Source organism: Nyctereutes procyonoides, unplaced genomic scaffold (genome assembly GCF_905146905.1).
Source record: "Nyctereutes procyonoides isolate TBG_1078 unplaced genomic scaffold, NYPRO_anot_genome, whole genome shotgun sequence".
NCBI classification, from domain to species: Eukaryota; Metazoa; Chordata; class Mammalia; order Carnivora; family Canidae; genus Nyctereutes; species Nyctereutes procyonoides.
This window is the reverse complement of record NW_026575049.1, coordinates 10,566,666-10,593,152: the sequence shown is the minus strand read 5'-3', so window position 1 is coordinate 10,593,152 and position 26,487 is coordinate 10,566,666. Positions and strand designations below refer to the sequence as shown.

The following is a 26,487-nucleotide window of genomic DNA, read 5'->3' as shown; positions in this document are numbered from 1 at the left end:
TTTGTAAAATTTGAAAGCTATGATGAGAACTAAATGTGAAAAAAAAAAAAACTAAATGTGATACTAGATTTCATTATACCCTTACGCAGTTTTTGGTACTGGACTACCATTAACTAATAAATGTTCTGTTGTTTTACTACTATTATCATCTAAACAGTTCTTAGGCTATTAACTCTTACTTCTTAATCATACTTCTAGGCCCAGGTAAGGAAATACTTAATTTAGAATAGCTGCAGAGGCCCATGGCAGCTTAGACTTTTCTTTCTCTTGATTTTGGCATTTTTCTTTATAAACCGCCCCCGCTCCCATACACCCTTATGTTCATTTGCTCTTCTATCTCAACATTCACTTTCAAACATTATATACCCCTGAGCACTGAGAGGGTGGATTCAACAAGACAATAATATCAGTCATCTTACACTAAGATGATAATACCTGTGATCCTGTAAACCGTGGCAGCATTGGGCTTGCTTACTTGTTATTCAATTTTCTAAAAAACTGAAATTTGTATAACATTTTAGAAACATAAAATAGCATGAGGTGATGTGTGTTTCCTTTGTGAATCTAATAAATAGGAGCAGTACTTCTTTTGCTGGCTCACAAGTGTTCTTGAATAGTAAGTGTACCTACAAAATTACTTACTATTTGAAAATTGTAATTGTTCAGTTTTTGTAGAGCATTTCCCCTTTATCAGCTAAAGCTGATTCAAATCAAAGCCCCACTGATGGCTTTTACATATTTCAGGAGAAACATTGTGCTTCAGAAATGCTCTTTTATGGGCCCACGAGGATATTATGAGATAAATCACTAGCAGTACCTTCACTTAGTAGCTTTACTGCTTTCATCAGTGAGGGTTTCTAATATTTTTTGGGGGAAGCAAATGCTCTTTGTTGATTCAAAGCGTATCCATTTTAGGGTCTGTAGTTTGAAGAACCATGTGACGGAAACTTTCAATGCTTGTTGATAGGGAACCTCTAAAAGAGCTATTTGGTCCTATTTTACCAAACACCTGTTTTCTGAAAGGATGTCTTATATTAATATGTACAGCGGTCTGAACAATTTTTGGCAGAAAAGTTTTGAGGCTATACTCAGGAAAAAGATACTCTGGATTTGGTCTGAATGAAGATGCATTATTCAGCATTGCTAAGCAATAATATATCTCATTTGCCCTCCATGTCTTTTCCTTTTGCTTTCTTTGTAATCAGTGGTGCAATAGAAACCATATTGTAAAATATTAAGGATAAATGAAAATGTTTAAAACTAAAAAGATAATAATTACCTATTTTTTCCCCTTGCATTAAGCTAAGGATAAGCAAGTAAAGGACTAAAACTGAACAAATGATCATATCAGACATTCAAAATATTAATCTTTCTCTTTTTGGAGGAAGAAAAAAAGTTGATATCAAGGAAGGAAAAAAACCTGTAGAACTAACAGAATTGCTCTATAAAGTGAATGTCTTGTTCATATCATTAAAATATGCCTATTTTACTTATCCCTTTGCCATACTGCTGAGAGGGAGGGATAGGAAATGGAGGAGAAAAGATATGGTTCATTTTTTTTTTTTGCTTTAAATGTTATTTTTTATTATAGTAACTATTATTCAAAACAATGAATGTAGAAAGTTGATTTTTGGATTTTTCCCCCTGCTTTATTGAGGTATAATTGACAAATAAAAATGATACAGTGTACATGTAATGTTCTGATATGTATGTCCTTTGTGAAATACCATAATCAAGTTAATCAACACATTTTTCGCAGTTGCCTTTGTGTGTATGTGTGTGGTAGGATTTACCCTCTTAGCACATTTCATATAATATGGTAGTATTAACTATGGTCACTATGTTGTACTTAGATTTTCAGAACTCATTGTGCAAACTGGAGCTTTGTACCCTTTGACAAGTGTGTCTCCATTTCTCCCACCCCCTAGTCCCTGGTAACCACTATTCTCTGTGTCTGTGAGTTGCACTTGTTTAGATTTCACATAAGTGAGATCTACTGTATTTGTCTTTCTGTGTCTAGCTTATTTTACTTAGCATATGTTCTTCATCTTCTTCTTTTTTTTTTTGCAAATGACAGGATTTCCTTCTTTTTTTAAGGCTGAATGATATTCCTTTAATTGTATGTATCATATTCTTTATCCATTCATCTGTTTGTGGGCACTTAGGTTGGTTCCATATCTTGACTGTTATGAATAATGCTGCAGTGAATGTGGGAATGCAGGTATCTCTGAAATACTTATTTCATTTCCTTTGGGAACGTGCCCAGAAGTGGAATTGTTGGATCATATGGTAGTTCTATTTTTGATTTTTTGAGGAACCTTCATATTGTTTTCCATAATGACTGTACTAATTTACATTCCTACCAACAATGTACAAGGGTTCTCTTTTCTTCATGTCCTTGCTAACGCTTGTCATCTTTTGTATTTTTGATAGCTATTTGAACAGGTGTGAGTTGATAACTCATTGTGGTTTTGTACATTTCCCTGATGATGAGTGATATTGAGCACCATTTCATATACTTGTTGGCTATCTGTATGTCTTTTTTGGAAAAATGTCTATTCAGTTCCTCTGCCTATTTTTTAACCGGATTGTTTGCTTTTCTACTGCGTTGTAGTTCTTTATTATTTTGGTTATTAGCCCCTTATCAGATATATGATTTGCAAATATTTTCTCCCATTCCATAGTTTGCCTTTTCATTTTGTTGGTGCTTTTTTATTTTTTTATTTTCTTATTTTTAATTTTTTTTTATTTATTTATGATAGTCACAGAGAGAGAGAGAGAGAGAGAGAGGCAGAGACACAGGCAGAGGGAGAAGCAGGCTCCATGCACCGGGAGCCCGACGTGGGACTCGATCCCGGGTCTCCATGATTGTGCCCTGGGCCAAAGGCAGGCGCCAAACCGCTGCGCCACCCAGGGATCCCCATTGTTGGTGCTTTCTTTTGCTATACAAAAGCTTTTTAGTTTGATATAGTCCTACTTGTTTATTTTTGCTTTTGTTGCCTTTGCTTTTGGTGTCAAATCCAAAAAATCATTGCCAACACCAATGTCAAGGAGCTTACTGCCTATGTTTTCTTCTAGTTATAGTTTTAGGTCTTATATTTGCATCTCTGACCCATTTTGGTCTGATTGATAAGGTCTAGTTTCATTTTTCTGCATGTGACTGTCAAATTTTTTCAACGCCATTTATTGAAGTGGTTATACTTTCCCAATTTTTGTCTCTTTTGTTATAAATTAATTGACTATATATGCACAAGGTTATTTTTGGGCTTTCTATTCTGTTCCATTGTTATTTGTGTCTGTGTTTATGTCCCTTTGCCTATTTTTTAAAATTTTAAAGTTTTTTTTTAAAAAGATTTTATTCATTTCAGAGAGTGAGAGAAAGCCTACACAGGAGGGAGGGCAGAGGGAGAGGGAGACAGAGAATCCTTGAGCAGACTGCCTGCTAAGTGCAGACTGTGATGTGGGGCTCAATCTTAGGACCCTAAGATCAGGGCCTGAGCTGAAATCAGGAGTCAGACACTTAACTGGGTGAGCCACCCAGGCTCCCCTCCTTTGCCCATTTTTGAAATCAGATTGTTTTCTGGTTACTGAATTGAGTTCCTTATATATTTTGAATAATTAACCTATCAGATATAGTATTTGTAGATATTTTCTCCCATTCCATAGGTTGCCTCTTCACTCTGTTGATTGTTTTCCTTCCTATATGGCAGCTTTTTAGTTTGATGCAGTCCATTTTGTCTGTTTTTGCTTTTGTTGTCCTTTTGATGTATATGAAATGACATTATAAACAGTCATATAATTTTACTTTTTTGGTATCCTGTAATTCAATTTTATATGTGAAATTCTTAAAGCAATTGAAAAACTAAGTTTTGTATATTTAACCAACAAAAGAACTAAACTACAGTAATTTTTGTTTTAAGGTTTTCCACAATAAAAGCAAATTTGTTCCACAATTCAAAGGTAACTCAGTCATCCATGAAACTGAATACAGAAGAAATTTCAAAGGTTTATCTCCAGTGAAAGAACCAAAATTAAGAAATGATTTGAAAGATAACGGAAATTTTGAAGCAGTATCTCCTGAAAAGAAGGTATTCATCAACTCTTAACTTTAAACAAAATAAAAAAAAATTATTTTAGACTCTACACATTTTCTTTTACCAAATGCTACCCGAAACTTTTGGTTTTAGCTAGTTTATTCATTTGTTTGTTCACTAAGTGTCTCATTTCATTAAGCACTTACTGGGAGCCAGGCACTGGGTAGGTACTGAGAATACAATGATAACCACACTAAGCCCCATGCAGCTCTTGTGCTGGTGGGGAGACAAAGATGTAATTAAATAAATATAATACTGTGGCAAGTGCTTGGCAATACAGCAGGTAAGTCTACCATGTGTAATAGCAAATAATTGGCCTTACAGTAATGTGAGCTATAGGGGTGACAGTAGAGATAGAAACACATACTTTAAATAATGGAAATCAAACACAAATATGCATATATACATGTATTTTTAAGTTTTTAATTAATTAAATTTTAAGTAGGTTTCCACGCCCAACATGAAGCCTACTTAATTACTACAACACAATTAAATGTAAATTTGAATATCAAAGGCAAATGTAAAAGAATTGTTCAATAGGTAGTAACATCGAGTTTATTTATTTAGATGTTTGTTAATTAAAAGTTTTTTTTTTTCCTAGCCAAGGATATAAAATTTCTTTGTTGTAAAATGAACCAAATCCTGAGCTATACTTCAAAAAACCAAAGTATACTAGTTTTAAAACTTGCTTGTCAATTCCTTGTGACTTCTAGGTTATCTTAGTAGTTAAAACTACTTCCATAAACAGAATTGTAATACGGTGTCCAGTTATACTTTATAACATTTATGTTTTCACTTTAATGTATAACATTTTAAGCATAAAATGTTTAAATTATTTCCATTGTAGTATGATAAAACAGATGATCCTTTAAGATTAGAAGCAGAGATGGAATCAAAAGAGTCAAGCCAGCCTAAAAAGAAGCTTACTCCTTGGAGACATCAAAGGCTTGGGTATGTATTTTAGAAGAAAAATATCATGGTATTTAGATGACTAACATGCTGAAATATTTACTCTTATTTCATTTTTGTTAGGAAGGTGAATTCTGAATATAGGGCAAAATTTTTGAGCCCAGCCCAGTATTTATATAAAGCTGGGGCTTGGACCCGTGTGAAGGAAAACATACCAGACCAGGTGAGTATACATAAGCTCAGTAAGCCCACATTTTCTTTGAGCCTGTATCCCACCCAGTTTGATTTCACATGAGTTTCATTTAGTAATAGACAATAGTTTAAAGATATGTGATACAGTAGTAACACTGAAAGTATCTGGAACTTAAAGTTATGTGTTAGGATATAGTTTATGAGCATGTTTATTTTTTTATATCAAATAGTTCCTTTTTCAACTAGAGATTTTTATTATTAAAGTCTTTTAAGTTAAAAAGGTTTTTACAACCAAGGTTTCATTGTGTTAATCCAATTCAGTTTATAGAATTATAGCATTGTAGTTTTCTTAATAATATCCAGACCTCCACTCTCTCAATTGAAGATTAATTTTCAAGATTAGTTTGTCTGACAGTGGAATCCACTGGCGGTGTGTAACTCTTATGGTCTGTAAGCGTAAGGGGGGAGTGGCCTGTGTTGATAGAGGTTTGAGTTCTAGTATTGGAATACCCTGACATGTGGGAGAAATTCTGAGGATCCGAAAGAAAGGTTTGAGGGAAAGGGTAATCTTTGGGAAGCTTCTTACAGTCAGCAACAGTGGAGGGTTTTTTTGGGTTGTTGTGTAACTATCATCTTTTAAACCACATCTTGATGGTTTCCCTGCCTTTTTCTGTGTGAATAAGCAAAAGTAAAACAGTTTAGACTTTAGTAAAACATCCCATCCCCCTTCATTGTGAAGAGAGAGGGAATTTGGATGGGGAATGAATCTTTTATTTAGCTCTGTACTTGAAGCCATAGCCAAAAGTTAAACATGTAATGAGCCTCTGGAGGAAGGCGTTCGTTCTTTGAGCTGCTGGCTCTTTGCCCTGGCAGCTCCCAGACCAATGTCCTGGTGAGATTCCTGTATTCCACATGTTGTTTCAGGAGGTTACCTGATTCTTTCCACTGTGGCTGCTCTTTACTTGAGCATATAGCTCAGCAGCAGTACAGCAGAGTAAAGGGCCAATCTTGAAGCCGTCCCAAATATTGGTGGAGTCAAAATTCACATAGTCACCCTGGTGAAATAAAGTTAAAAAGAAGAGCATCGGGAGCAGGCCTGATGAAGCAAAGGAGTAGTGTCAGTGAAACTCCTGACTGGTTTACAGCCATGCCAGACCTTGGTGAGGAGCTCTGAGCAGTCTTAAAGGGAATGAGGAAAAGCTGGGGGCAGAGGCAGCAGGGTACAGAGCATGGCCATAGAGAGCTAGTGTGGCCAATTATTAGGTGTTAGCCACTGAGCTGTTAGATTTAGGGGCTTCCCTGGGTTGGGCTCACAAGAGGCTTCTTGTTTTGGAAAGAGACTTCATTAAATTAAGACAAGTTGATATTTAGACCTCAGTTCTAAAAATTTAGTGTACTAGAGGATTATGCCTGGAGTCATGATAAAATGATAGTCCTTATCCTGCCCTGATGGAAGAAAACATTTGTGTTGATGTTAATTTAAGATCCATCTTGACTTTTTTAGACTTAAAAAAAAAATTCATTGCTAATGGTGGTTGTTAATGTTTAGTGCTATTGTTTGCCTTAACCTCTGCAGGCAAAATAATTCAAATAGTGAATTGGAGCTAGAAAAGAATAAGTTTTAGCTAAATTTTATACTGATGCTGATAGCTGTTTCAGTTAACCAGGTCATAAATATTTAGGGTGGGCCATATTTTACTTAAATCTTAGATTTTATTTTTAACTTGAAGACATTTACTTTTGTGGCTGCTTATGAAGTATCTACATATAGGGTACTCCCTTATTTCCCATTCCTAACATTTCATGAAAGAATATTATTCACGCTCTTCAAATGCACTTGGACATCAGTGATTTTATTATAATTAGAATGTTAACTTTTTGAGTCCTGTTATAGTTTTCTAGTCCCTATATCATATTCATTTCCTCCTATGTTGTTTGAAATATTAAACTTTTTGAATCTATTTATTTATACTCTAGTGCCTGGGTATCTTATCCCAAGACCCAAGTACCTATTCATATAATATTAGGGTGGTTGATTTTATTTGTCCAGTGACTTATATTTGTTGTCTCCATTATATAACCACTGGCACTATTGCTTTTTAAAACGCTCACTTATAAGGTGGTTTTTATTTTTATTTATTTATTTATTTATTTATTTATTTATTTATTTATTTATTTATTTATTTTAAGGTGGTTTTTAATAGTAACTAGCATGTTGTGATTGTTCGATCTCATCCTTAGAATAACTGCTGAACCTGTTAAATTTTCTTTTTTCTTGATTGTTAGATAATTTTCTAATCCAAACGTTAGTTGAGATACTTTTTTTTCTAATGTATCTTCCACAAATAGGACTTTAAGATAAAGTCCCACATTTGAGAGACATACTGTAATTTGACAGATATTGTAAGGATGGCTACGCATAAAGATGACTCATTTTGAGGGGGATAACTTTTGGGGAAAAATTTTATTTTTTAATCTGTTTTTTAATCTGAATTTTCTGTATATAAATGTTAAACAACTTAGTTGAATTCTTATTTTGGACAAAGAAATTGAGAAATGAAAACATTCTACTTAAAGCATTTATATCCTATAATCTGATGGCATTACTTGGAAAGGATGTATGTGTTGTTTTAATTGCGTTTAAGTTCATATCCTTTTTAGTGGCTCTGCTTATTGGTTCTTGAGACTGAATTCATACCATTAGGGTTTTTTTTTTCTTTTTCTAGTAGAATAGCTTGCTTAGGAAATACCAACTTTCTATTTTTTTCATCCTAGTTTAGGATCTAGAAGTCTAAAATCATATATTTGTAAACCACTATAACATTAACACTAGGATTATTAATAAAGATTGATGATAAGTTTAAAACATTGAGTTTTGAATGTCAGTAACAAATAGAATTGAACAAAGCTTTATAGAATTTCCATAGTATCTGGTTTTTTTTTTTTTAAATATTGTTAACAAAACTGGATTACTGTTCACATGGAGGGGATATTTATCCTTCCTCTCATTCATCAGACAATAGGTCTTCCCACCTGGATGAAATGCAGCCTTCTCTGCTGTTCCTTCCCAGCTCACCTTACACAGTCAGGCTGCATTTGAACCATTCCTTCAATTATTATGGCATAGACTATACAGTATTATGATAATTTATCAAGGAGGAGAAAGTTGGCCTCCTCTATCAGACTGTGAGCACACTGAGTGCTGCAGGGACTTTCTTGCTTATCTTTGGCTACCAGCCATCTAGCTCAGGCCTAGCACTGAATCCATACTCAGGACAGGTTGTGTGCTGCATTTTCCTTCACATTGTGTGGTTTATAGATTAATGGGGGAGAATGACAAGAGCAATTAATTCCAGTGGAATGAAATAAGTACTAATGAGGATATGCATGAAGGCCTTTGAGACTGGAGGAGGAAGCTGTGCTAAAGCTTGAAGATTTTATCATGTAGGTGATAATGCAGCTGTGAAACATTTGAAACGTGAGAGGACTTAATAGAAATAAGATCTGGATTATATCAAGGCACTTTTATAACAAGACCTCTGTGCATTCAAAACACCCTGGTGAGAGGGTACCTGGCTGGCTCTGCTGGTAGGGCATGCAACTCTTGATCTTGGAGTCCTGAGTTCAAGCCCCACATTGGGCGTGGAGCCTACTTAACAGCAGAACACCCTGGTTAATGGACTCAAACTGTATATCTCAGTTCCATCTGTTAAATACAAAAACCATTACTGGTAATTTAAAGTTTAGGAGTTAACAGAAATGATAAATGAACATGGCTCAGTTTTTCTTGGCAGTGAAGAAAATATTTTGCATTATCCTTAAGGAATGTTTCAGGTTTGGTTTGTTAGGCCAGTAGGACTCTGCTCGGATTATATGGTTTCTTAGCCACCATGACAGGTACTGTCCTTTGCTTTCGGGTTCCCTGCAGATGTAACACTTTCATCCCTTTGCATTCAGGAGTGTCTCCTTAAGGAACTGAGGATGTGTTTCCCCAGGTGCTTTTGCAATGCCAAGTTTATTTGCTTTTTGCCTATAAGTGAAAGAAAATTTTAGCAGACAGCATCTGCATATCCTTTTAACGTTATTAGTCCATCTTTATGATAGGAAAAGTTGAGTTTTTAAAGAATAAATAAAGATGATTTGTAATAATTTTAAGCTGCAACTTAATTTTTTTGCATTGTGGAATTGAATTTAGGGAAGCCAGCAGGTGGCAGTGTGACGTATAAAATTAAAGGGTTTCAGAGAGTATAAAAGGCTTCGTTCCAAATGAAAAAATGTTCTTTGCATATTAGGGAATTCAAATTACCTTATAGTTCATCAGAACAGTTTTTTGAATTGTCACTTTGCTGAATATATTACAATTGTTATTTTGTGGGATATTTTATTTAATACTTTTTTTTTTTTAAAGTTGAGATTTTGCTGATGCCTAGGGAATGTCGAACAATTGAGAGAGGGCAGTCTCATGATTCTCTCACTGGGAGCTCCATAGTAGTAGCAGCTAGGACAGAAAGGGTAGGGGTTTGTGGCATGTCACTACTCTTCCAGACATGGGGAAGTGGGAATAATAATTAGGTTACCTGTTGTTGATAGCATTTCAGCCATGTGGGAATGTGGCTGTGTTTCCAGGTAGTAATAGGACATCTTGCTTAGTGAATTAAATATTACTAAAAATTATTTTTAAAATATTGATTGACAAGTTTGTTATATATTTAGAAGGAAGAATAATAAGGTATTTCATTGATTCCCATTAATGTTCCATTATGACATTAACCTGTCATTAAGTTATGTTTCTATATTCCTCTCCTAGGCTTCTCTAAATGCCATGTGGTATGCGGAGGTTGGTTGCTTTTGAGTTTTTAAAAACTGTAATAATGCATAGAGTACTTGTGTAATTTCAGTCGAAATAAGAAGTAGGTGTCAATATTTTTCTTAACTGCTGCAAGTTCTTCCTGCCCGCTGGCCTAAAATAAAATAACTGCATTGCGCTTTAGCTTGACTGTTTTAATTTCTGCTCAAAATGTGCGTAGTCTGATGAATGTCTGTGGCTCCTTTTGTCTTCCCTTCTCTTTGGTCTCTGGCTGTATTTGTGCATTATTGTTGATAAGCAGCGTGGTGAAATTTGCAATCGAGCATTCAAAGTAACACACAGTGTCTCAACTCTCCTGTGTAGGTTAAAGAACTCCGAGAGAAGGCGGAGTTTTATAGGAAACGAGTTCAAGGAACACATTTTTCTCGGGACCATCTGAATCAGCTTCTGTCTGATAACAATCGCTGTTGGGACGTCTCCTCCACAACAAGCTCAGAAGGAACTATTAGTAGTAACATTAGAGCTCTAGATCTTGCTGGGTGAGCTATGTTCTTTGTGGACGGCAAAAAAGTCTTGTAGCTTAAGTAGGTCATGGAATCACAGGAAAATGACATGACCACTCAAAATTTGTCTTCTAGTCGGATGAGATTATTCATTATTTTAGTTTATTCTCTGTGAGACATAAAGCTTTGTGTAAATAATAATTAAATCTGGAAGACTAGACTTTATAATGTTACTTTTTTAAAATAATGTCTCTTAAGGGTAGAGAATAGGGATGATTATGCAGTAGATGGAAAGAACTTTAAAAAAGTAAGAAGAAAAGGCAGCAACAACAATGACAACTTAGAGAATATAAGCTAGTAGTACATCCTGTCACCATTTGTTAATGGATTTATGTGGCTAATATGACACTTAGGCCCTGATTCTATGGGAGAGTTCTCTGCTCTTTTGGGTTTTAAAGTGAACATTATTTAACTGTTTGTAAGAGAAATAGCACTTTGATTTGTAGCAAATTATATTTTGGTTGTTCTAGTATTTATTAATATCATCATATAAGCCTAATTGATCTATAAGTTCTAATTATGACATCTGATCTTAAAAGTTCACCACAAAATCCATTCCTTAGGAATGTCTGAAAAAGATTACCTAAAGTGTAAAATTTGAATCAGTTTGCTTGATCCTCAAGTACACTTGAGTTTGTGCATAAACCCTAATTGACAAGTGAAAAAATTAGACTATGTAGAGTCCTAATGTATGTGTGTAAATGCCAGTCCGGGGACACCCATGCATGTTGTCAGCGGTGGTATGGGCATGCCTTGTGAGGGTAGGAGTGAGAGAAGATGCATATATTTTATTTTGGAGTATTTTAATAGAAAATCCAAATTGTAGCATTACTTTATTATACTGTCCTGTGAACTCTTAATTTGATTTCTTTCTTCAGTACCTGGGCAAGGTAATACTTGTGGGAAACATAGTAGTGAACATTGGAAGGGAATGATAGACTCGTTAAAATTAGTATAAGCTCAAACTCAAGTTTGAAACTTTTTTGTTATGTAGAGATCCTACAAGCCATAAGACTTTGCAGAAGTGTCCTCCTACAACACTGGAAGAAAAAAGGCCTGTTTTGGAAGAGCAGCCCCAGAAAAATACCACAGAGAAATTGGGCATGTCAGATGCTCCCACCCTACCTGTTAGAAGGCGCCTGGCGTGGGATGCAGAGAACACCAATGAGGGGATGCAGAAACAGCTGCGAGAGGAGGAGGGGGAGGAGGAGGAGAAAATGGAAAAGGACAAGCAGGTTCATTCGGGAGAGCTGGACAAGTTGGAAGTACATGAAAAATCTAAGGCAGACAAGATAAAAGAAGGGTGAGAGTTTTAAGTTAATCGGTATATGGAAGCATTATGCACATGGTTCATATTTTTTGTTTTGTCACTAAGTTCAGTGGCTTACACTCCTGGTTTTATGACTCAGAGAGAACAGATGTTACTTTAATGTCACAATGCAGGCATTTGTATCTGATGTATAATTTGGTTCACGCAGGTATTTGAGTCACCAGTAATTGGTAGTTGAACACTTGAACACTAAGCTACTTGGGCGGCAGTAGTTATAGAATCATTTTAATATGTTCCATCAGTTCTGACCTGCCAGTTTTGTAAATGTGTCTGGGACCATGGCTTTCTTTATGATTTAAGGAAAATAGCTGATACTCTTCAATATCAAATGTTTTACCAAAAAGAAAGATAATGTTTGATGATATTAAAATAAGTGATTTCTGCAAATAGCTAATTCTTGTTGATATGTTGATATGTATGTTAACTGCTCTGGGAGGTGGTTCTCTATCACTGATAATGGTGCTTTTGGCTCATAATCTAAATCCCTTATCATTCAGTCATGGGTTTTGCACCTAATAGGAACCTTAGGCCCTGATTTAATGGAGGAATTCTATGTTCTGTGTTGCTGACTTGCAGTGATCTTCCCCTCTTTTCTAGTATTCAGTCACTTTCTTTTTTTTTTTTTAATTTTTTTTTTATTCAGTCACTTTCAATTGCATGTGGATTTGTTATTTTTTTCAGAAACAAAATGGCCTTATCTTATAAATTACGTATTTTATTATTGCACAATAATGACAAAGTATTTTAAATTTTATTTTCTGGAGAAAATGCTTCATAGTAGACTGTATTTATAGGTCAGATTCTTCTTCTGTATCTTCTGGAAGAGAAGGCAGGCTTCCTACTCCAAAGCTGAGAGAACTTGGTGGAATCCAAAGGACTCATCATGATCTCACCACTCCAGCTGTTGGTAAGGGGCAAACACTGTAGTTCTTATTTTACGTACTTTTTCTACATGAGAATTTGGTTTGAGACTTGTTGTCTTCTGTATTTTTCTTTCTTTCTTTCTTTTTTTTTTTTTTAAAGATTTTATTTATTGATTCATGAGAGACACACAGAGAGAGAGAGAGAGAGAGAGAGAAAGAGGCAGAGACACAGGCAGAGGGAGAAGCAGGCTCCCTGCAGGGAGCTTGACGTGGGACTTGATCCCGGGTCTCCAGGATCTGGCACTGGGCTGAAGGCAGCGCCAAACCGCTGGGCCATCAGAGCTGCCCAATCTTCTGTATTTTCCTAGGTGGTGCTGTTTTAGTGTCTCCCTCTAAAGTGAGGCCTTCCGTCCCCGAACCGAGGAAAAGAATGTCTTCTCAGGATGTCGTAGAATCTGCAAAGAATGATTTTAGGAAGGTAAGTACTTATATTTTGGGAGAAAAGCATCTTTTTAGGACATGATTGTTTTAGTTGCATGGAATGAAATGATAGATTCACATTTTAGAAAATTCTGTGTATCATGTGGAGATGATGTTATTAACCTGTTTTTAGTAAGGCAAAGGCATTAAATTGTTTATTTCTGGCAGTGGCATTCTATTTCTGCTGATACACTTTTTTTTTAAAGATTTTATTTATTTATTTAAAAGAGCACAAGCAAAGGGAGAGGGACAAGCAGACTCCCTGCTGAGCAGGGAGCCCAAGACATGAGGCTTGATCCCAGGTCTCTGAGATTATGAACTGAGCTGAAAGCAGACACTTAACTGAGTCACCCAGGTTCTTCTCTGCTGATACACTTTTAAGTCTTATCAATACTAACTCAACAGGAAGAGAGAGAAGAAAAGTAATAGTTTTTATTGAGCATCTACTGTGTGGCAGTTGTATTCCAGCTGTATTCCAGGCAGTTTTAGGACTGGAGATATAGCCGTGAAAGAATCAGGTAAAAATTCTGGCCCTTTTTGAGCTTCTGTTCTAGTGAAGAAGAGAGACAATAAACAGGATAAGTAGATACAATACATAGTGTTCTAGATAGTGATAAGTACTAAGAAAAATAAAGCAAGGGAAGTGAATAGGAAGTTCTTGCTGAGAGGGTTGCATTTGAGCAGAATCTGAAGTGGGCGAGAGATTAACCCACATGCATATATAGGAAGGCATTCTCGGCAAAAGGAAGAGAAAGTGCAAAGTCCCTGAGGCAATCAGGTATCTGATTCCTTGAGGACCAGGCAGAAAGTGAGTGTGGCTGGAGCAGAGAGCAAGAGAAGGGAGAGCAAGAAAAGGCAATGAGTTTGGAGGCATAGTGGGGAACTAAACTGTATAGGGCCTTATTGGGTGTAACAAAGACTTTGAATTTTATTTTGAATGAAATGGGAAGCCTTTGGAGGGGCGAGGAGTGATGTGATTTGACTCAGGTTTTCCCATGGTTACTCTGCCTGCTGTGTTGGGGAAAGACAGTAGGGTTGCAAGAGCAGGGGCATGAAACTAGATAGGAGTCCATTACAATATCCAGGCAAGAAGTGGTGGTGGTTTGGTTCATAGTGGTAGCAGTGGAGGTGATGCGATGAAGTCTGATTCCGGATATGCATCGAAGGCGTAGCTGCCGAGAGTTGCTAATGGTTAAGATACAGAATGGGAGAAAGACAAGAATCAAGGACAACTCAAGATTTTTGGCCTGTACAGTAAGGATGGAGTTGCCATTGAACTGAGATGGGGAGGAGAGTATAAGGAAAAGGTTTGTAAGGGGAAACAAAGAGTTCTATTTTGAACACATTACATTTGAGAAGCTTATTAGATGTACAAGTAGACATGTTGAGTAGGAGTTGCCTTTCTGAGTTTGGAGTATGGGAGGAGAGGTTGGGCTGCAGATACTGATTTGCATCTCTTTACCATATAGATGGCACAGGTATGTGAGGTCTTGAGACTAGGGGAGATCCTCAGGGGAGTGGGGAGAGAGAGAGAAGAGTATGGATAGGCAGGTGTCAACCCCCGTTTTTTGATACAGGGTAGTTGAAGTGTGACCAACAAAGAGGCTAAGGAGGAATAGCCAGCGAGGTGGTGGGAAATAGGAGACTGGTACCTTGGAGGTGTCATGGAGGGCGGAGTGTCAGTGCTACTGATGGATCAGGAAGGTATGAGAACTGATGATTGGATTTGGCAACAGGGATGTCATCAGTGACCTTGACAAAAGGCAGTTTTGGTGGTGGGGAGGGACAAAAGCCTAAGTGCAAGTGAGTTCCAGAGAAATGAGAGGAATCGGAGGCAGTCATCACAGACAATTTTTTTTTTTTTTTAGACCTGAGATTTGTTTTCTAGCTCTTTTTTTTTTTTTTAAGATTTTATTTATTTATTCATGAGAGACAGAGAGAGAGAGAGGCAGAGACACAGGCAGAGGGAGAAGCAGGCTCCATGCAGAGAGCCCGACGTGGGACTCGATCCCGGGTCTCTAGGATCAAGCCCTGGGCTAAAGGTGGTGCTAAACCGCTGAGCCTCCCGGGCTGCCCATAGACAATTCTTTTAAGAGTCTTTTCCATGAAGGGGAGTGGAGTAACAGATGGTAGTCGGGAGTAAGGTTAAGATGAAGGAAAGGAGATAACAGCACATTTATATGTTGACAAGAACAGCTTTTTAAAGATTTTTTTAAATATTATGATTTATTTGAGAGAGAGAGGGAGCAGAAGTAGTGGAGAGGGACAGAAAGTCAGAAGCAGACTTCCCTCTGAGCAGGGAGCCTGATGCGAGGCTCAATCCCAGGACCCTGAGATCATGAGCTGAAGGCAGACACTTAACCCACTGAGCCACCCAGGAGCCCCAACAAAAGCAGTTTTAAAGGCAGAGAAAGATGATGCAGCCCCTTTGCACCTGTGCACTGAGTGCCAAGCACTCTCGAGATGTTGCGTAGGATGCGGGAGAGGTACGAGTGGAATTGTTGATTTTAGGCACTCTGACAATTCCTTCCTTGTTACAGAGGATGCAGAATATGTGAGCACTGCAGATAAAATAGGGAGATGTGATGATGGGGGCTTTGGGAAAGTGTCTGGATTGTTTCTTAGTAACACATGAAGAAAGACCCTTGCTGAGAAGAAGGCTGGGGAAGAAAAGGTTGGAAGTTTGAGTAAAGAGAAGAAGGCAGAGAGTAGTCTTTTTCCGAGAGTGGGAGAGGGAGCGGGCCAGGGAAATGTGAGATAATGCAGGGCAGCCTGAAGGGCCCATTTAAGGCTAGTGGTCACAGATTTGATGTAAGACCAGTCAGGATGAATTGTGTGTTTTCCTCCAGACATGTTTGGCTGCAGAGGTGCAGGGTAAGTAGAGAGTTGGATTTAATTGGGGTCCGTGTTTTGTTAAGGGAGAAAGAGGAAATGAGAAAGGGGGTCAGGGAGTTAAGATATAAGCAGGAAGTGATTATGAGGATTGGCCATGGAAGTTGAGTTGGTTAGGGCAGAAAAATAGGACTTGGGAAGGGAAGGCACAGTGCAGAGGTGATAGGATCATCGGAAGGTCTTGGCAGACTTAAGGACTTGTTGAAATTAGGGTAGCCGTGGTGATTAGTTTTAAAGGCAGGAGGTGGTGGTCAGAAATTAGAATTATGGAGAGGTGGTAGTTAGCAGTAATGGTAATCCCTGCCCTCATGGAGCTTACCGTTTCATTTTGAGAAATAGATAATTTTTTAAAAAGATAATTTCAGGTAGTAGCAAGTGCTGTAAATTAAAAAAAAAAAATCACAAAGGACCTCAAAGGTGTGGGTGAGGTTGCTTTACGTTGGGCCATGAGGATGGGCACCTCTGAGGAGATGACAATTTAGCTAAGACCTCACTCATGAGGGATGTGCCCAGGCAGAGATTAGGGGAGACTGTTTTCCAGTTTGAAAGAACAATAAGTACAAATATGCAGCAGTGGGAGTTTTAAAGAGTGAGAAGACCAGTGTGACTGAGGCCTGGAGAGGGAAGAGGGGAGGGTAGGAAGTGAGCTTTGGAAGGGAGGTTGGGTAAGGAGTGAGGATGTTGTTCTGAGGCACTTGGAAGCCCTGGGAAGGTTTAAAGCCACACAGCAAACGTGATCTGGTCTTCATGATAAAACCACTGGCTGTTCAGTGGAGAATGGGCTGTGTGGGGTGGGGCTGGGGCAGTGAGGCCAGTGAGAAGGCCTTGGGCTCACACGCAGATCACCAAGGCCATTAAGTTAACCTGGGAATGCTACGTGTTACAAAATATTCTAGAGATTTCATTCAGGCCTTTTTTTTTTTTTTTTTTTTTTTTAGCAATAGTGACGCCAATATGGCAGATCTCAAATTCTCTCTCTGTGTGTGTGTGTATATAAAGAAAAAAAGAACAGTTCTCCTAAGTGATACCTATAATTAAAAAGGGAAGCAAGAGGAAGATGTGTGGTTTTATTTTAGATCTTGATTTAAAAAGAAATGTTTTTCTGGGTAAGATCCCAAGCCTTCTCCGCTTTGAATCAAGTAAGTTCTCCAATTGCAGAAAACGATACGATACCTAAGTTCAGAAAGCAGTGTTTTGAATATTGCCCTGATAAACCCAAAATCAATGAGAAGGGCCACATTGATAAGCAATAATTAGGAAAATTTGGAACTGTGTTTGATTTCAGTGGTTTGCATTCTCACTAATAAGTAAATTATACAAGGACTTTTAGGAAAGTGATACATTGTCACTGTGGAAAATAGAAAATACTGACCAACTTAACAAAATATATGATGTCCCCTCTACTCTTCGGGGGCAACCACTATTGAATGTTTGAGTTCTTTGGGTTTACAGTGTTTATGTGTTGTGCTGGAGATAAGGTTTCACAATCTATTTTTTTCTCACTTGGCAATGCATTGTGAACATATTCACATATCATTAAATATCACAACTAAATTTTAATAGTGACATGATATGCAACCTATAGTTACACCGGCTGTTTATTATTGAAACCAGTTTTTTAAAACTAGATGCCCACTGTTATTTCTTAATTTTTCTATTTTGAAAAAATACTGTAAAGAAATCCTCCTTCAGCTACTTTTTTATTCCTAATATTACCTTTTTGTGTGTAAATATTCTCCCAAGTATTACTGTATGATGAAAGAACACAAAGTTTTAAGGCTTTTGCTGTTTCACCAGTTCCCTGGGAAGATTGTGCTCCCAACAGCCCTCTAGCAGAGTGCCAGTTTTTTCCACATCCTCGTCAATGCTGGGTTTTATAGCATGGCTTTTAAAAAAAAATTAATCTTTTAATCTGGAAAGTGAAAAATTAGTTCCTTGGTGCTTTTATTTTGAAATTATTTGATTACTAATAGGGTAGGATATTTCTGCTCTTTGTCCTTTATGTCTATTTGAATTGCTTATATATATCCTTCATTTTAATTAGTTTATCTTTTACTACTTTTAAAGAAATATTTATGTAACAATAATTGTCAATATATAAATTGTGTATTTTCCTCAAATTTGTGATTTAAAAATTTGTTTAATGTTTGTATATTTTTATACAGCTAAATATGTCTACCAATAGTGGTTGTAGGATTATAAAATCTTCCTCACATGGAGGTTATATAGATTTTCCCCATACTTTCTCCTAATGCTTTTACAATTATTATTATTATTATTATTATTATTTACGATTATATTCTTTTCAGTGTTTAAAGGTTTGGTTTTATATATATATGGACATATATATGTATCTTTTTTTCCTGTCACTTAGAAAGAAAGTCGCGCCATATCCCTCCTGACTTCTCCAGCTGCTGGTATAAAAACAATTGATCCCCTGCCTTTGAGGGAAGATTCTGAAGCCAATCATATTCCCAAACTTGCTGAGGTAACTCTTCCAGTTTCAAAAATTCCAGAATATCCAACAAATACTCCTGGGCAGTCTCCTTCTCCACCCTGTGCTCCATCCTACTGGCATCCCTCTCGTCGAATTCAGGGCTCTCTGAGAGATCCAGAATTTCAGCATAATGGTAATTATTTTGTTTTTAATTTTTTGTCTTTTAAAATGAAAGTTCTACTGATGGATGCAAAGGCTTAAGTATGTGCTATATGTTAATAAGTTAGGTTACCTAGTTTTTCAGTTAATATAGCAGATGTCTTTAAATGGAAAAAGTCTCCTCTCCTCTCTGGAGCACTCAGCTGTGCCATAACCCCAGTTCACAACCCCTAGATGCCAGTCATGCCCCGTTCCCAGGTGCGATGTCTAAAAATGTCTTCAGATCTTGCTAAATGCTGCCTACATGGAGAATTCAAGGTCATAAGTTATTTTCCTGTCGTTTTGTTAAGCATTGGTCTACTCTTTTCTAGCTTCTACTTTTACTGTTGGAAGTCATATGCTCTTCTCATTTTTGATCATTGTGTGTGGCTTCTTCCCTTTGGGGAAGGGAAGAACTCTTCACACTCAGCACTCTGAGCTTTTACACTGGATCTCTCCATTTTGCTAGTACTCAGTGGACTCTTTCAGGTGGGGAGCTTGCTTCCTCAGCTTCCTCAAATTGTTGAGTCAGTAATTCCTTCCTCTCCATTTTTTGTTTCCTCCTCGTCTGGCATTCCTTGTTATTCTGATGTTGGACATGATCTTATTTTCTCATCTTACCTTTCCTATTTTCCATCTGTCTTTTAAGGGTTACTTATTTTTATTTCCTTCTTAGTTTTAAAAAAAAAATTGTGCTATATTTTTTAATTTAAGAATTTTTTTTAATACTGATTACTCCAAAAAAAAAAAAAAACACTGATTACTCCTTTTATACAGCATCATGTTCTTCTTTTATGGATGTCATGTTCTATCTCTTTGAAGAGAGAAATGATATATGTAATTTCCCCTGTTTGTAATATGGTGCCTTGCCCTCTGTTGAACTTGAGTCCTTTAGTCACAGTAGCACTAACTTTTTGGAGATGAAACCTCCATTCCACTTTTGGGAGGAAGGGTGGTTAGCCAGCTGTGCAGATTTAAAGGATTTGGCAGACTGTTGTATTAAAGCAGTTTCCTGGCTCAGCCTTACTTTCACTCCAATTTTCAGGGGTACTTGATACTCCTAAACCTGAGCCAGGAGACGAGAACAAATTGGTTGCTTCTTGGTTTCCTACCTCTGCTGGTTTAGGATTCAGCGTAGGTATGCGATATGCACTCAGTGCTTTTCTGTTTGCTTTCCAGTTACTAAAATTTTGTTGCTGTCTCATTGTCTCATTTTCTCTGTCCTGTGGGTTTATGTAATTTTTGTAAATGTGTGTAGTCCATCTACCATCTCTAAACAGAAGTCCACAGCATTTCTTGAGGTACCTGCGGGGCACAGTTAAGTGTCTGACCTGGCCTCAGCTCAGGTCGGAATCTCAAGGTCATGAGATTGAGCCCCACAGAGCCTACTTAAGACTCTCTCCCTCTTTCTCTGCTTCTCCACCCTTCTCCCCAACAAATAAATAAATCTTTAAAAACAGAAGCCTACTGCATTTCTTTAAAGTTAGAATAGATCAATATTGTCACTGTAAAGAATTCTAGAAATTGTGTTGTTTATTTACATACTTGCTTAGCATATTATAAATTAGTGAATGACCTGTTGATAATTTCTATTAAAAATATAAAGTCACTAAAATTTTTGATAGTCTACTTTCACTAAGGTTTTCCTATAAATAAGATATACTGTTAAGTGGCTTTGAAGGATAATTTTTCTACCTTTTTTTTTTAAGTGGGAAAAGCAAAGATGAACAATTTCCAGTTGCCTCAGCATGAAGTCTTTAATGATGAAGGTATTTCAGTAGTGAAGTAACATATGATCAAAGTATGAAGTTTTGTTATATGGTAGTTTATAGTAGTGTTATGATCTTAACATTGGGTTAGCACTTTATAGTTTACAAAGCACCTCCACAGATACTAGTTCATTAGATCTGTGAAACCCTGAGAGGAGTGTGAAATTATCTCCATTTACAAATGAATAAACTGGGACCTAAAATCTTCAATTTTTTTTTTTTAGGGCAAACATGATAAGAGATTATGCCTAGCATTATACTTGAGGTCAATACTCTGTCTTTCCAACCTGGCTAGCTGGGGGCTCAGGAGTTTGGTCTAGCATATCTATTATTTTTTTCAAGTGTTTATTATCAATTCTCAATTCTCAAAAAAATATGATTAGGGAAAATGGACTTTTTTTTCTTGTGTAGCAGTCATTCTGACAAATTCATTTGCTTCTAATAGTGGCAGGAGGAATTTTGAATTCCTGATGTGAACAATCAAAATTATTAATTTAACTCATCCTAAAATATATGAACTATCTGAATTTATAAATTTTGGATTTGAAAGTAAATTTGAATTAATACTTTATGTATTATAAGTTCATGTGTATTAAAGATTTTCTTTCCTCTTAGCAAACTTAGGACTTTTTTCAGAATTCAATGAGCTAGAAATCAAGTTACTGTTTTTGAAATGCAGACATTTGGACACTAAATCCAATTGTATTTTCTTCTTAATAGAAAAACATTGTTTACAAATAAACATAATAGATTTGCTTGCTCAGAATGAGGAATTTCTGTAATAATTAAGGGTAGCATGTTAAAGTCAAACATTATTTCTACCTTAAGTGAGATTATTTTGGAAATGTAAGTTTTATGTTAAGGTAGAGCATTTTGTTTTTAAAATGCTTAAGCTTTTTGCTTAGAACAGCTGTACTTTTTAAAGTAGGACGAGACAGTATGATGATGAATTGTTTCCAAGTAATGCTAAAATCACAGGCCATGTGTTTATCAGGTAACGACATTGTGGGATTTCAGGCAGGAAACAGAATGCTCATTTAACATTAAAATGTTTGATTTCTAATATGGTAATTATTATGAACTCACCTGAAAATGTCAATATCTTCTATTTTTATAATTTTAATATTTTTTTCTGACCAGTGAATATTGATATTACAAAACTTGATGCTTTTAATTTTCTGTTAATGTTATTATACAGTACTTTTATTAGCAATATTTTCTGCACTGATTATAATTTTTTCATTGCAGATGAGGACAGATTATCTGAGATTTCTGCTCGTTCTGCAGCTTCTAGTCTCCGGGCTTTTCAAACTCTGGCACGAGCTCAGAAAAGGAAGGAGAATTTCTGGGGCAAAACATAATTAAACATATATGTAGTTGGGTTGCATAACAATCTAGGGAACAATTGGCATAATTTTTCTTTATTGCTTTACTATGTTGAAACTTTTTTAAGTGTTTGGATTTTTTCCCCAACATTTCCTACTTAAAAAGAATTGGTCGACTTTTCAATAGCCAATTCAGTTTAGTTGGAAAATTTTAACACAGGCTCATAGAAATTCAACTTACAGAATTCTTTTGACACCCACCCCAAAGTACAAAGATGTAGATTTCTTCACATGTTGTAAGTTTGTATCAAGCATAGCTGGTAGAATTATGAATTTTACCTATCCCCAGAATATTCTGAAAAATGAACGAAAGTAAAGTAAAAATTAAGATCCAGGTGTGAAGTATATATTCCTTGAAGATTGGTTATGTGTATCCTTATAATTTGTATATGTCATAAGATGAATTTGTCATTCGTGTGACATTTGCTGTAGTCTTTATTTTAGGACCTTCTGTATGTGGTTGCAGTGTTAAGACAATTGTACTTTAAATTGAACATATGAGCTGTATATATTTTTCTTATTTATGTAACAAAGTCTCCTGAGAGAATATGTATATTTTTGACCTTTGTGTGTATTCTATTTGTATAAGGACTTTGGCTTACATTTGAATAATGTCTCAATTTTGAAAAAATATTTGTATAATGGAGAGTTAAAACTTTGTAGACATTTTGAATAAAAATTGATCAAGTATTTCAATTCTGTTTGTTTGAAGTGTTTGGCTTGTCCTCCAGAAAGTCACTACATGGAATAATTATCTTTTAGAAACATTTTGCTCATAGTGGGATAACTAAATGTTCTACTTCTTTTGCAATGAAATTTAAGTCCATAATAATTTTGTATGAATATAAGAAAAATACAGTATTTCCAAGGTAGACTCATTTTCAAAAATTTAACATACTTTTTGATCTTCACTTGTAGAACATGTTTTGTTTTCTTACTCTTCACTTTGTAAATCATAAACCTAATTTTCTAAAAAATATAAATTTCATAAATATTACATGTGATGTTTATGAGAATACACAGAGGGTACTGAAGATAAAATATACAAAATATTCATGACTGTTGGTTAGAAAATAAAAGTCTTTTAAAGTGCTCAATTTGATCAAAAGTGCTTTTGCAAAGTGCTTTTGTTGATTCACAGTAAGTTTAAGGTCTTATGAGGTCTTAAATAAGTGGGCATACAAATATTTGCTTATATCTCACTTTAAAATAGTTGATAAAGTTATTAAGGCTCTAAAGGTGGAAATAAAAGTTAGAAATTAGTGTGTAATTAGAATTTAGAACACAAAATCATTTGGCTTCCATACACCTATGTACTGAGGCATATTCTCTGTAAACTAAATTTGGAATTTAGAAACTTAGAGGTATCATTTTCTTCCTCCAAAGTTGGTTAGTTGGTTAGGATAGAGTTTGCAATGACTGGCCACTGATGTACAGTAAAGAAAGGAATTCTAGCTAGCTAGCTTCCGGGAATTGTGTGTAATAGTCTATGTTACCTAAGCTGCAGACTGTAAAATACGGGTACACCTGTTGGAATAAGTCACACCACACAAACTTGCTCTTGCTCTGTTGGGTGTTAGATGGATTCGGGTATGGGTTATGGTTCTTACAAGGCTGAAGTTATCCCCAGTCTCTGGGTGACAATTTAGCTTTGTAGTATCCTACTGACTGCCTCTTAAAAGCCCTACTCAGTGGCCCTGGCAAGAGAATAGTGTTGAGAGATTAGTACTTGTACTGAAAGCAGCTCAAAGGACATGCATTTGAGTAGAAGGTACACATCTGTGAAACCACTCTACAACCAAGATATGTTATTACAGTTCCATCATCCTAAGTTTCAGTTTTCTCTGCAGTTCAATATTCCCCTCCACCCCCGATCCCAAGGCCAGCACTAATCTGCAGTCAGTATAGTTTGCAAGAATTTTGTATAAACGGAACCATCTTTTATACTGCTTTCAGCGTGTTTTTGGAAGTCCTCTGTTTTGATGTATATGTTCCTTTTTAATCCATTCACCCACTGGTAGACTTGGATTGTTGGCAGTTTGGGGCTGTAATGAATAAAGTTGCTATTAATGTTTGCAAGTTTTTGTGTGGATATATGCTTTCATTTCTCTGGAAAATAGATAATTCAGTATTCATCTTTAATATAGCTTCTACTTTGAGTATACATGCAAATCAATGTTTTAAACTGGTGGTTTGATCTTTTTGTCAAAATCGATATCTCACAAGTTAGACCAGGGAGCAAAAAACAGAATCACAGTGGAGAGTTCTTCCAAACTGCACACATCTCTGCTTCTGTTCTTTCTCCCGTCTTCACCACAGATGCTAAGATTCTCATGTGTCCCTGATTGAGAACCCAGATAAAAATGCACACATACGCATATATGGTAGGCTTTGCATGTTCGTTTCTGCTATCAATCTCATTGGGAGTTTGAACTCCATGGTAAGAACTCTTGAATGCTGATTTTGAGGGTTAAGGATAAAGAACATGCTAAATATGCTTAGTACATGGTAGGAAATGTTACCATGAGATTTAAGTATAAATATCTTCATTTTACAGATAGGAAAATGCTCTTAAACTAAATGACTGGACCCAAATCTCATAGCTGGTGAATTAAATCTATATCTTTTTACTCAAAATCTACCTGTGCTGCCCACACTAGAAAGTTTATTATACTAAAATTTTGAGTCCGTACTGTGATCACTTGTCTCTCTCTGGTTGATTTGTTAGGGAGTTTCTTTTTTAACTTTTCTGTCTTAGAAGATAAGTGTCTGTAGTTGGGAAAAGGGTCTGTATGTGGGCATTGAATTGTACAAATGATTGTGAGTCAATGAAAAGTGAGTATTACAAACAAGCTTGCACTTAAATAGAGCATCTTTCAGGATGCTGAAAGCTGGGGATTATTTACCTTTGCTGTAGATGTCAACACCCCCAAGATAGTTATCCTGACTTCTAGAAGTTTGCCACACGAGCAAATAAAGTGCAAAGTGATCCTAGAATCATTGACATTTGGTTTTGGAATAGGTTTATGGTACTTTTACGTGAAGCAGTATTAGTCATGTTAGCGTGCGCAGGGCCAGTTTTGTCAAACTGCCGTCAACCCTCACTTTCCCAAGATGAGTCAGCTGTGCAAAGGCTACTCCAGACAGAAGAACCGTCTCTGTCGTTGGACTAGTTAGGGTTGTGCTCGGCAGCCTGGTCATGTGAGAAGCCAGTCTGCCCCTCCAGCATAACTGTGGATTAAAAAAAGGCTGGGGGTATCTTCAGCTGTTCCAGTAGACTTCATGGTAATGCTAATGCTGAACTTGCACTCTGATTTGACCGTGCAGGTCTTTCTCCTTGGGTGAGTAGAGACCTGGGAAGACTCAACCATTTTTCTTCTTCTCAGGTTGAGAGCCAAGCTTCCTATAAACCTATTTCATATTTCATTCTTACCTCCCCTCCCTGAGTCTGCAAGGCCCAGGGAGGATAACAGCCTCGCGCAAGCAGAGGACGCCCCTGCCCCATAGCACTACCCCTGCTATATGCTGCATAAGAGAGAGTAGTCATCCCAAAGATGGCCTCCACTTTTCTTCTCTTCATTGCTCCATCCACTCGTCCCATCCACTATTATGCTCCAGCCCCATATCAGAGTGTGTCCTTGGAAGAGAAAGAGATGAAATATGGGAGGGCACTGAGTTGCCTTCGGAAGAGCATGAAGCCAACAGGTAGTGATGTGTGTGGGGGGCCAGGTTATGACCAATTTGAATCACATACTCATAATGGACAATCTAGATAATGTTGGGAGATTGTTCAGTTTTACTCTATTATTCTACACCCACTAGTATGTTGGCACTGGCTTCTGGCCAATTGTTAAAAGTTCAGAAATGTTGTGAGCAGGTTGTCAAACCCTCAGTGGTTTGAAATTGGCCATGGTGGGAGTATTTGTACCATGGAAATCAGCCAGTGTTACAAATCAGGGCTTTCTCCCCACTTACCCACCAGAGACGGTCTCAAACCCAGCTCTGTGACCACTACACTGTGGTCATTGATTCTCTTCCTATATCATTTGCCTGATAGAAAACAATCCACTTCAGAAAGGAGAAGAGGCAACCCAAGGGAAGCTGCTTTAAACCATTCCCATCTAAGGAAGTTTATAAAGCCAAATACCACGATTTCACTCATATGTGAAGCAAAACAAATGAACAAACAGAAAAAAAAAAAAAAGAGATACACCAACACTCCCCCTCCCCCAATGACTCTTAAATACAGAGAACAAACCGGTGGTTGTAGTTGCCAGCGGGGAGGTGGCAGAGGGATGGGTGAAGGAGACAAAGGGGATTAAGAGTACGCTTATTGGGATGAGTACTGAGAAATGTATAGAATTGTTAAATCATTATATTGTATACCTGAAACTAATATGACACTGTATGTTAATTATACTTGAATTTAAAAAATAAAAATACTTTGACTTAGTTTCGTTTTTTGGCTGAAGTCCACCTAGAAAATACAAATAAGCTACAAATCGCAGATGATAGATCGTAGAGGGAGACTATCCATGATCCATCCTTGGTACTACCTAGAAAGAGGG

The 26,487-nt window shown here is 36.7% G+C and overlaps 1 protein-coding gene across 4 annotated transcripts in view; it reads left to right on the top strand.

Moving 5' to 3' along the window:
* The window catches only part of MDM1 (Mdm1 nuclear protein), a 29,569-nt gene extending 6,991 nt beyond the window's left edge, over positions 1 to 22,578 (top strand). The window contains exons 5-15 of one of the 4 annotated variants that reach the window (XM_055329199.1): positions 3,921 to 4,088; positions 4,942 to 5,045; positions 5,127 to 5,226; positions 10,003 to 10,032; positions 10,366 to 10,541; positions 11,560 to 11,868; positions 12,690 to 12,802; positions 13,127 to 13,236; positions 18,505 to 18,760; positions 20,475 to 20,534; positions 21,783 to 22,578. In XM_055329199.1, the coding sequence (XP_055185174.1) occupies positions 3,921 to 4,088; positions 4,942 to 5,045; positions 5,127 to 5,226; positions 10,003 to 10,032; positions 10,366 to 10,541; positions 11,560 to 11,868; positions 12,690 to 12,802; positions 13,127 to 13,236; positions 18,505 to 18,760; positions 20,475 to 20,534; positions 21,783 to 21,895 (1,539 nt within the window). In that variant the 3' untranslated portion in view covers positions 21,896 to 22,578. Of the gene's footprint in view, positions 1 to 3,920; positions 4,089 to 4,941; positions 5,046 to 5,126; positions 5,227 to 10,002; positions 10,033 to 10,365; positions 10,542 to 11,559; positions 11,869 to 12,689; positions 12,803 to 13,126; positions 13,237 to 17,068; positions 17,270 to 18,504; positions 18,761 to 20,474; positions 20,535 to 21,782 lie in introns of those variants that run through there. The other 3 variants (XM_055329201.1, XR_008664954.1, XM_055329200.1) reach the window with 3 other exon arrangements.
* The last annotated feature ends 3,909 nt before the right edge of the window (positions 22,579 to 26,487 follow it).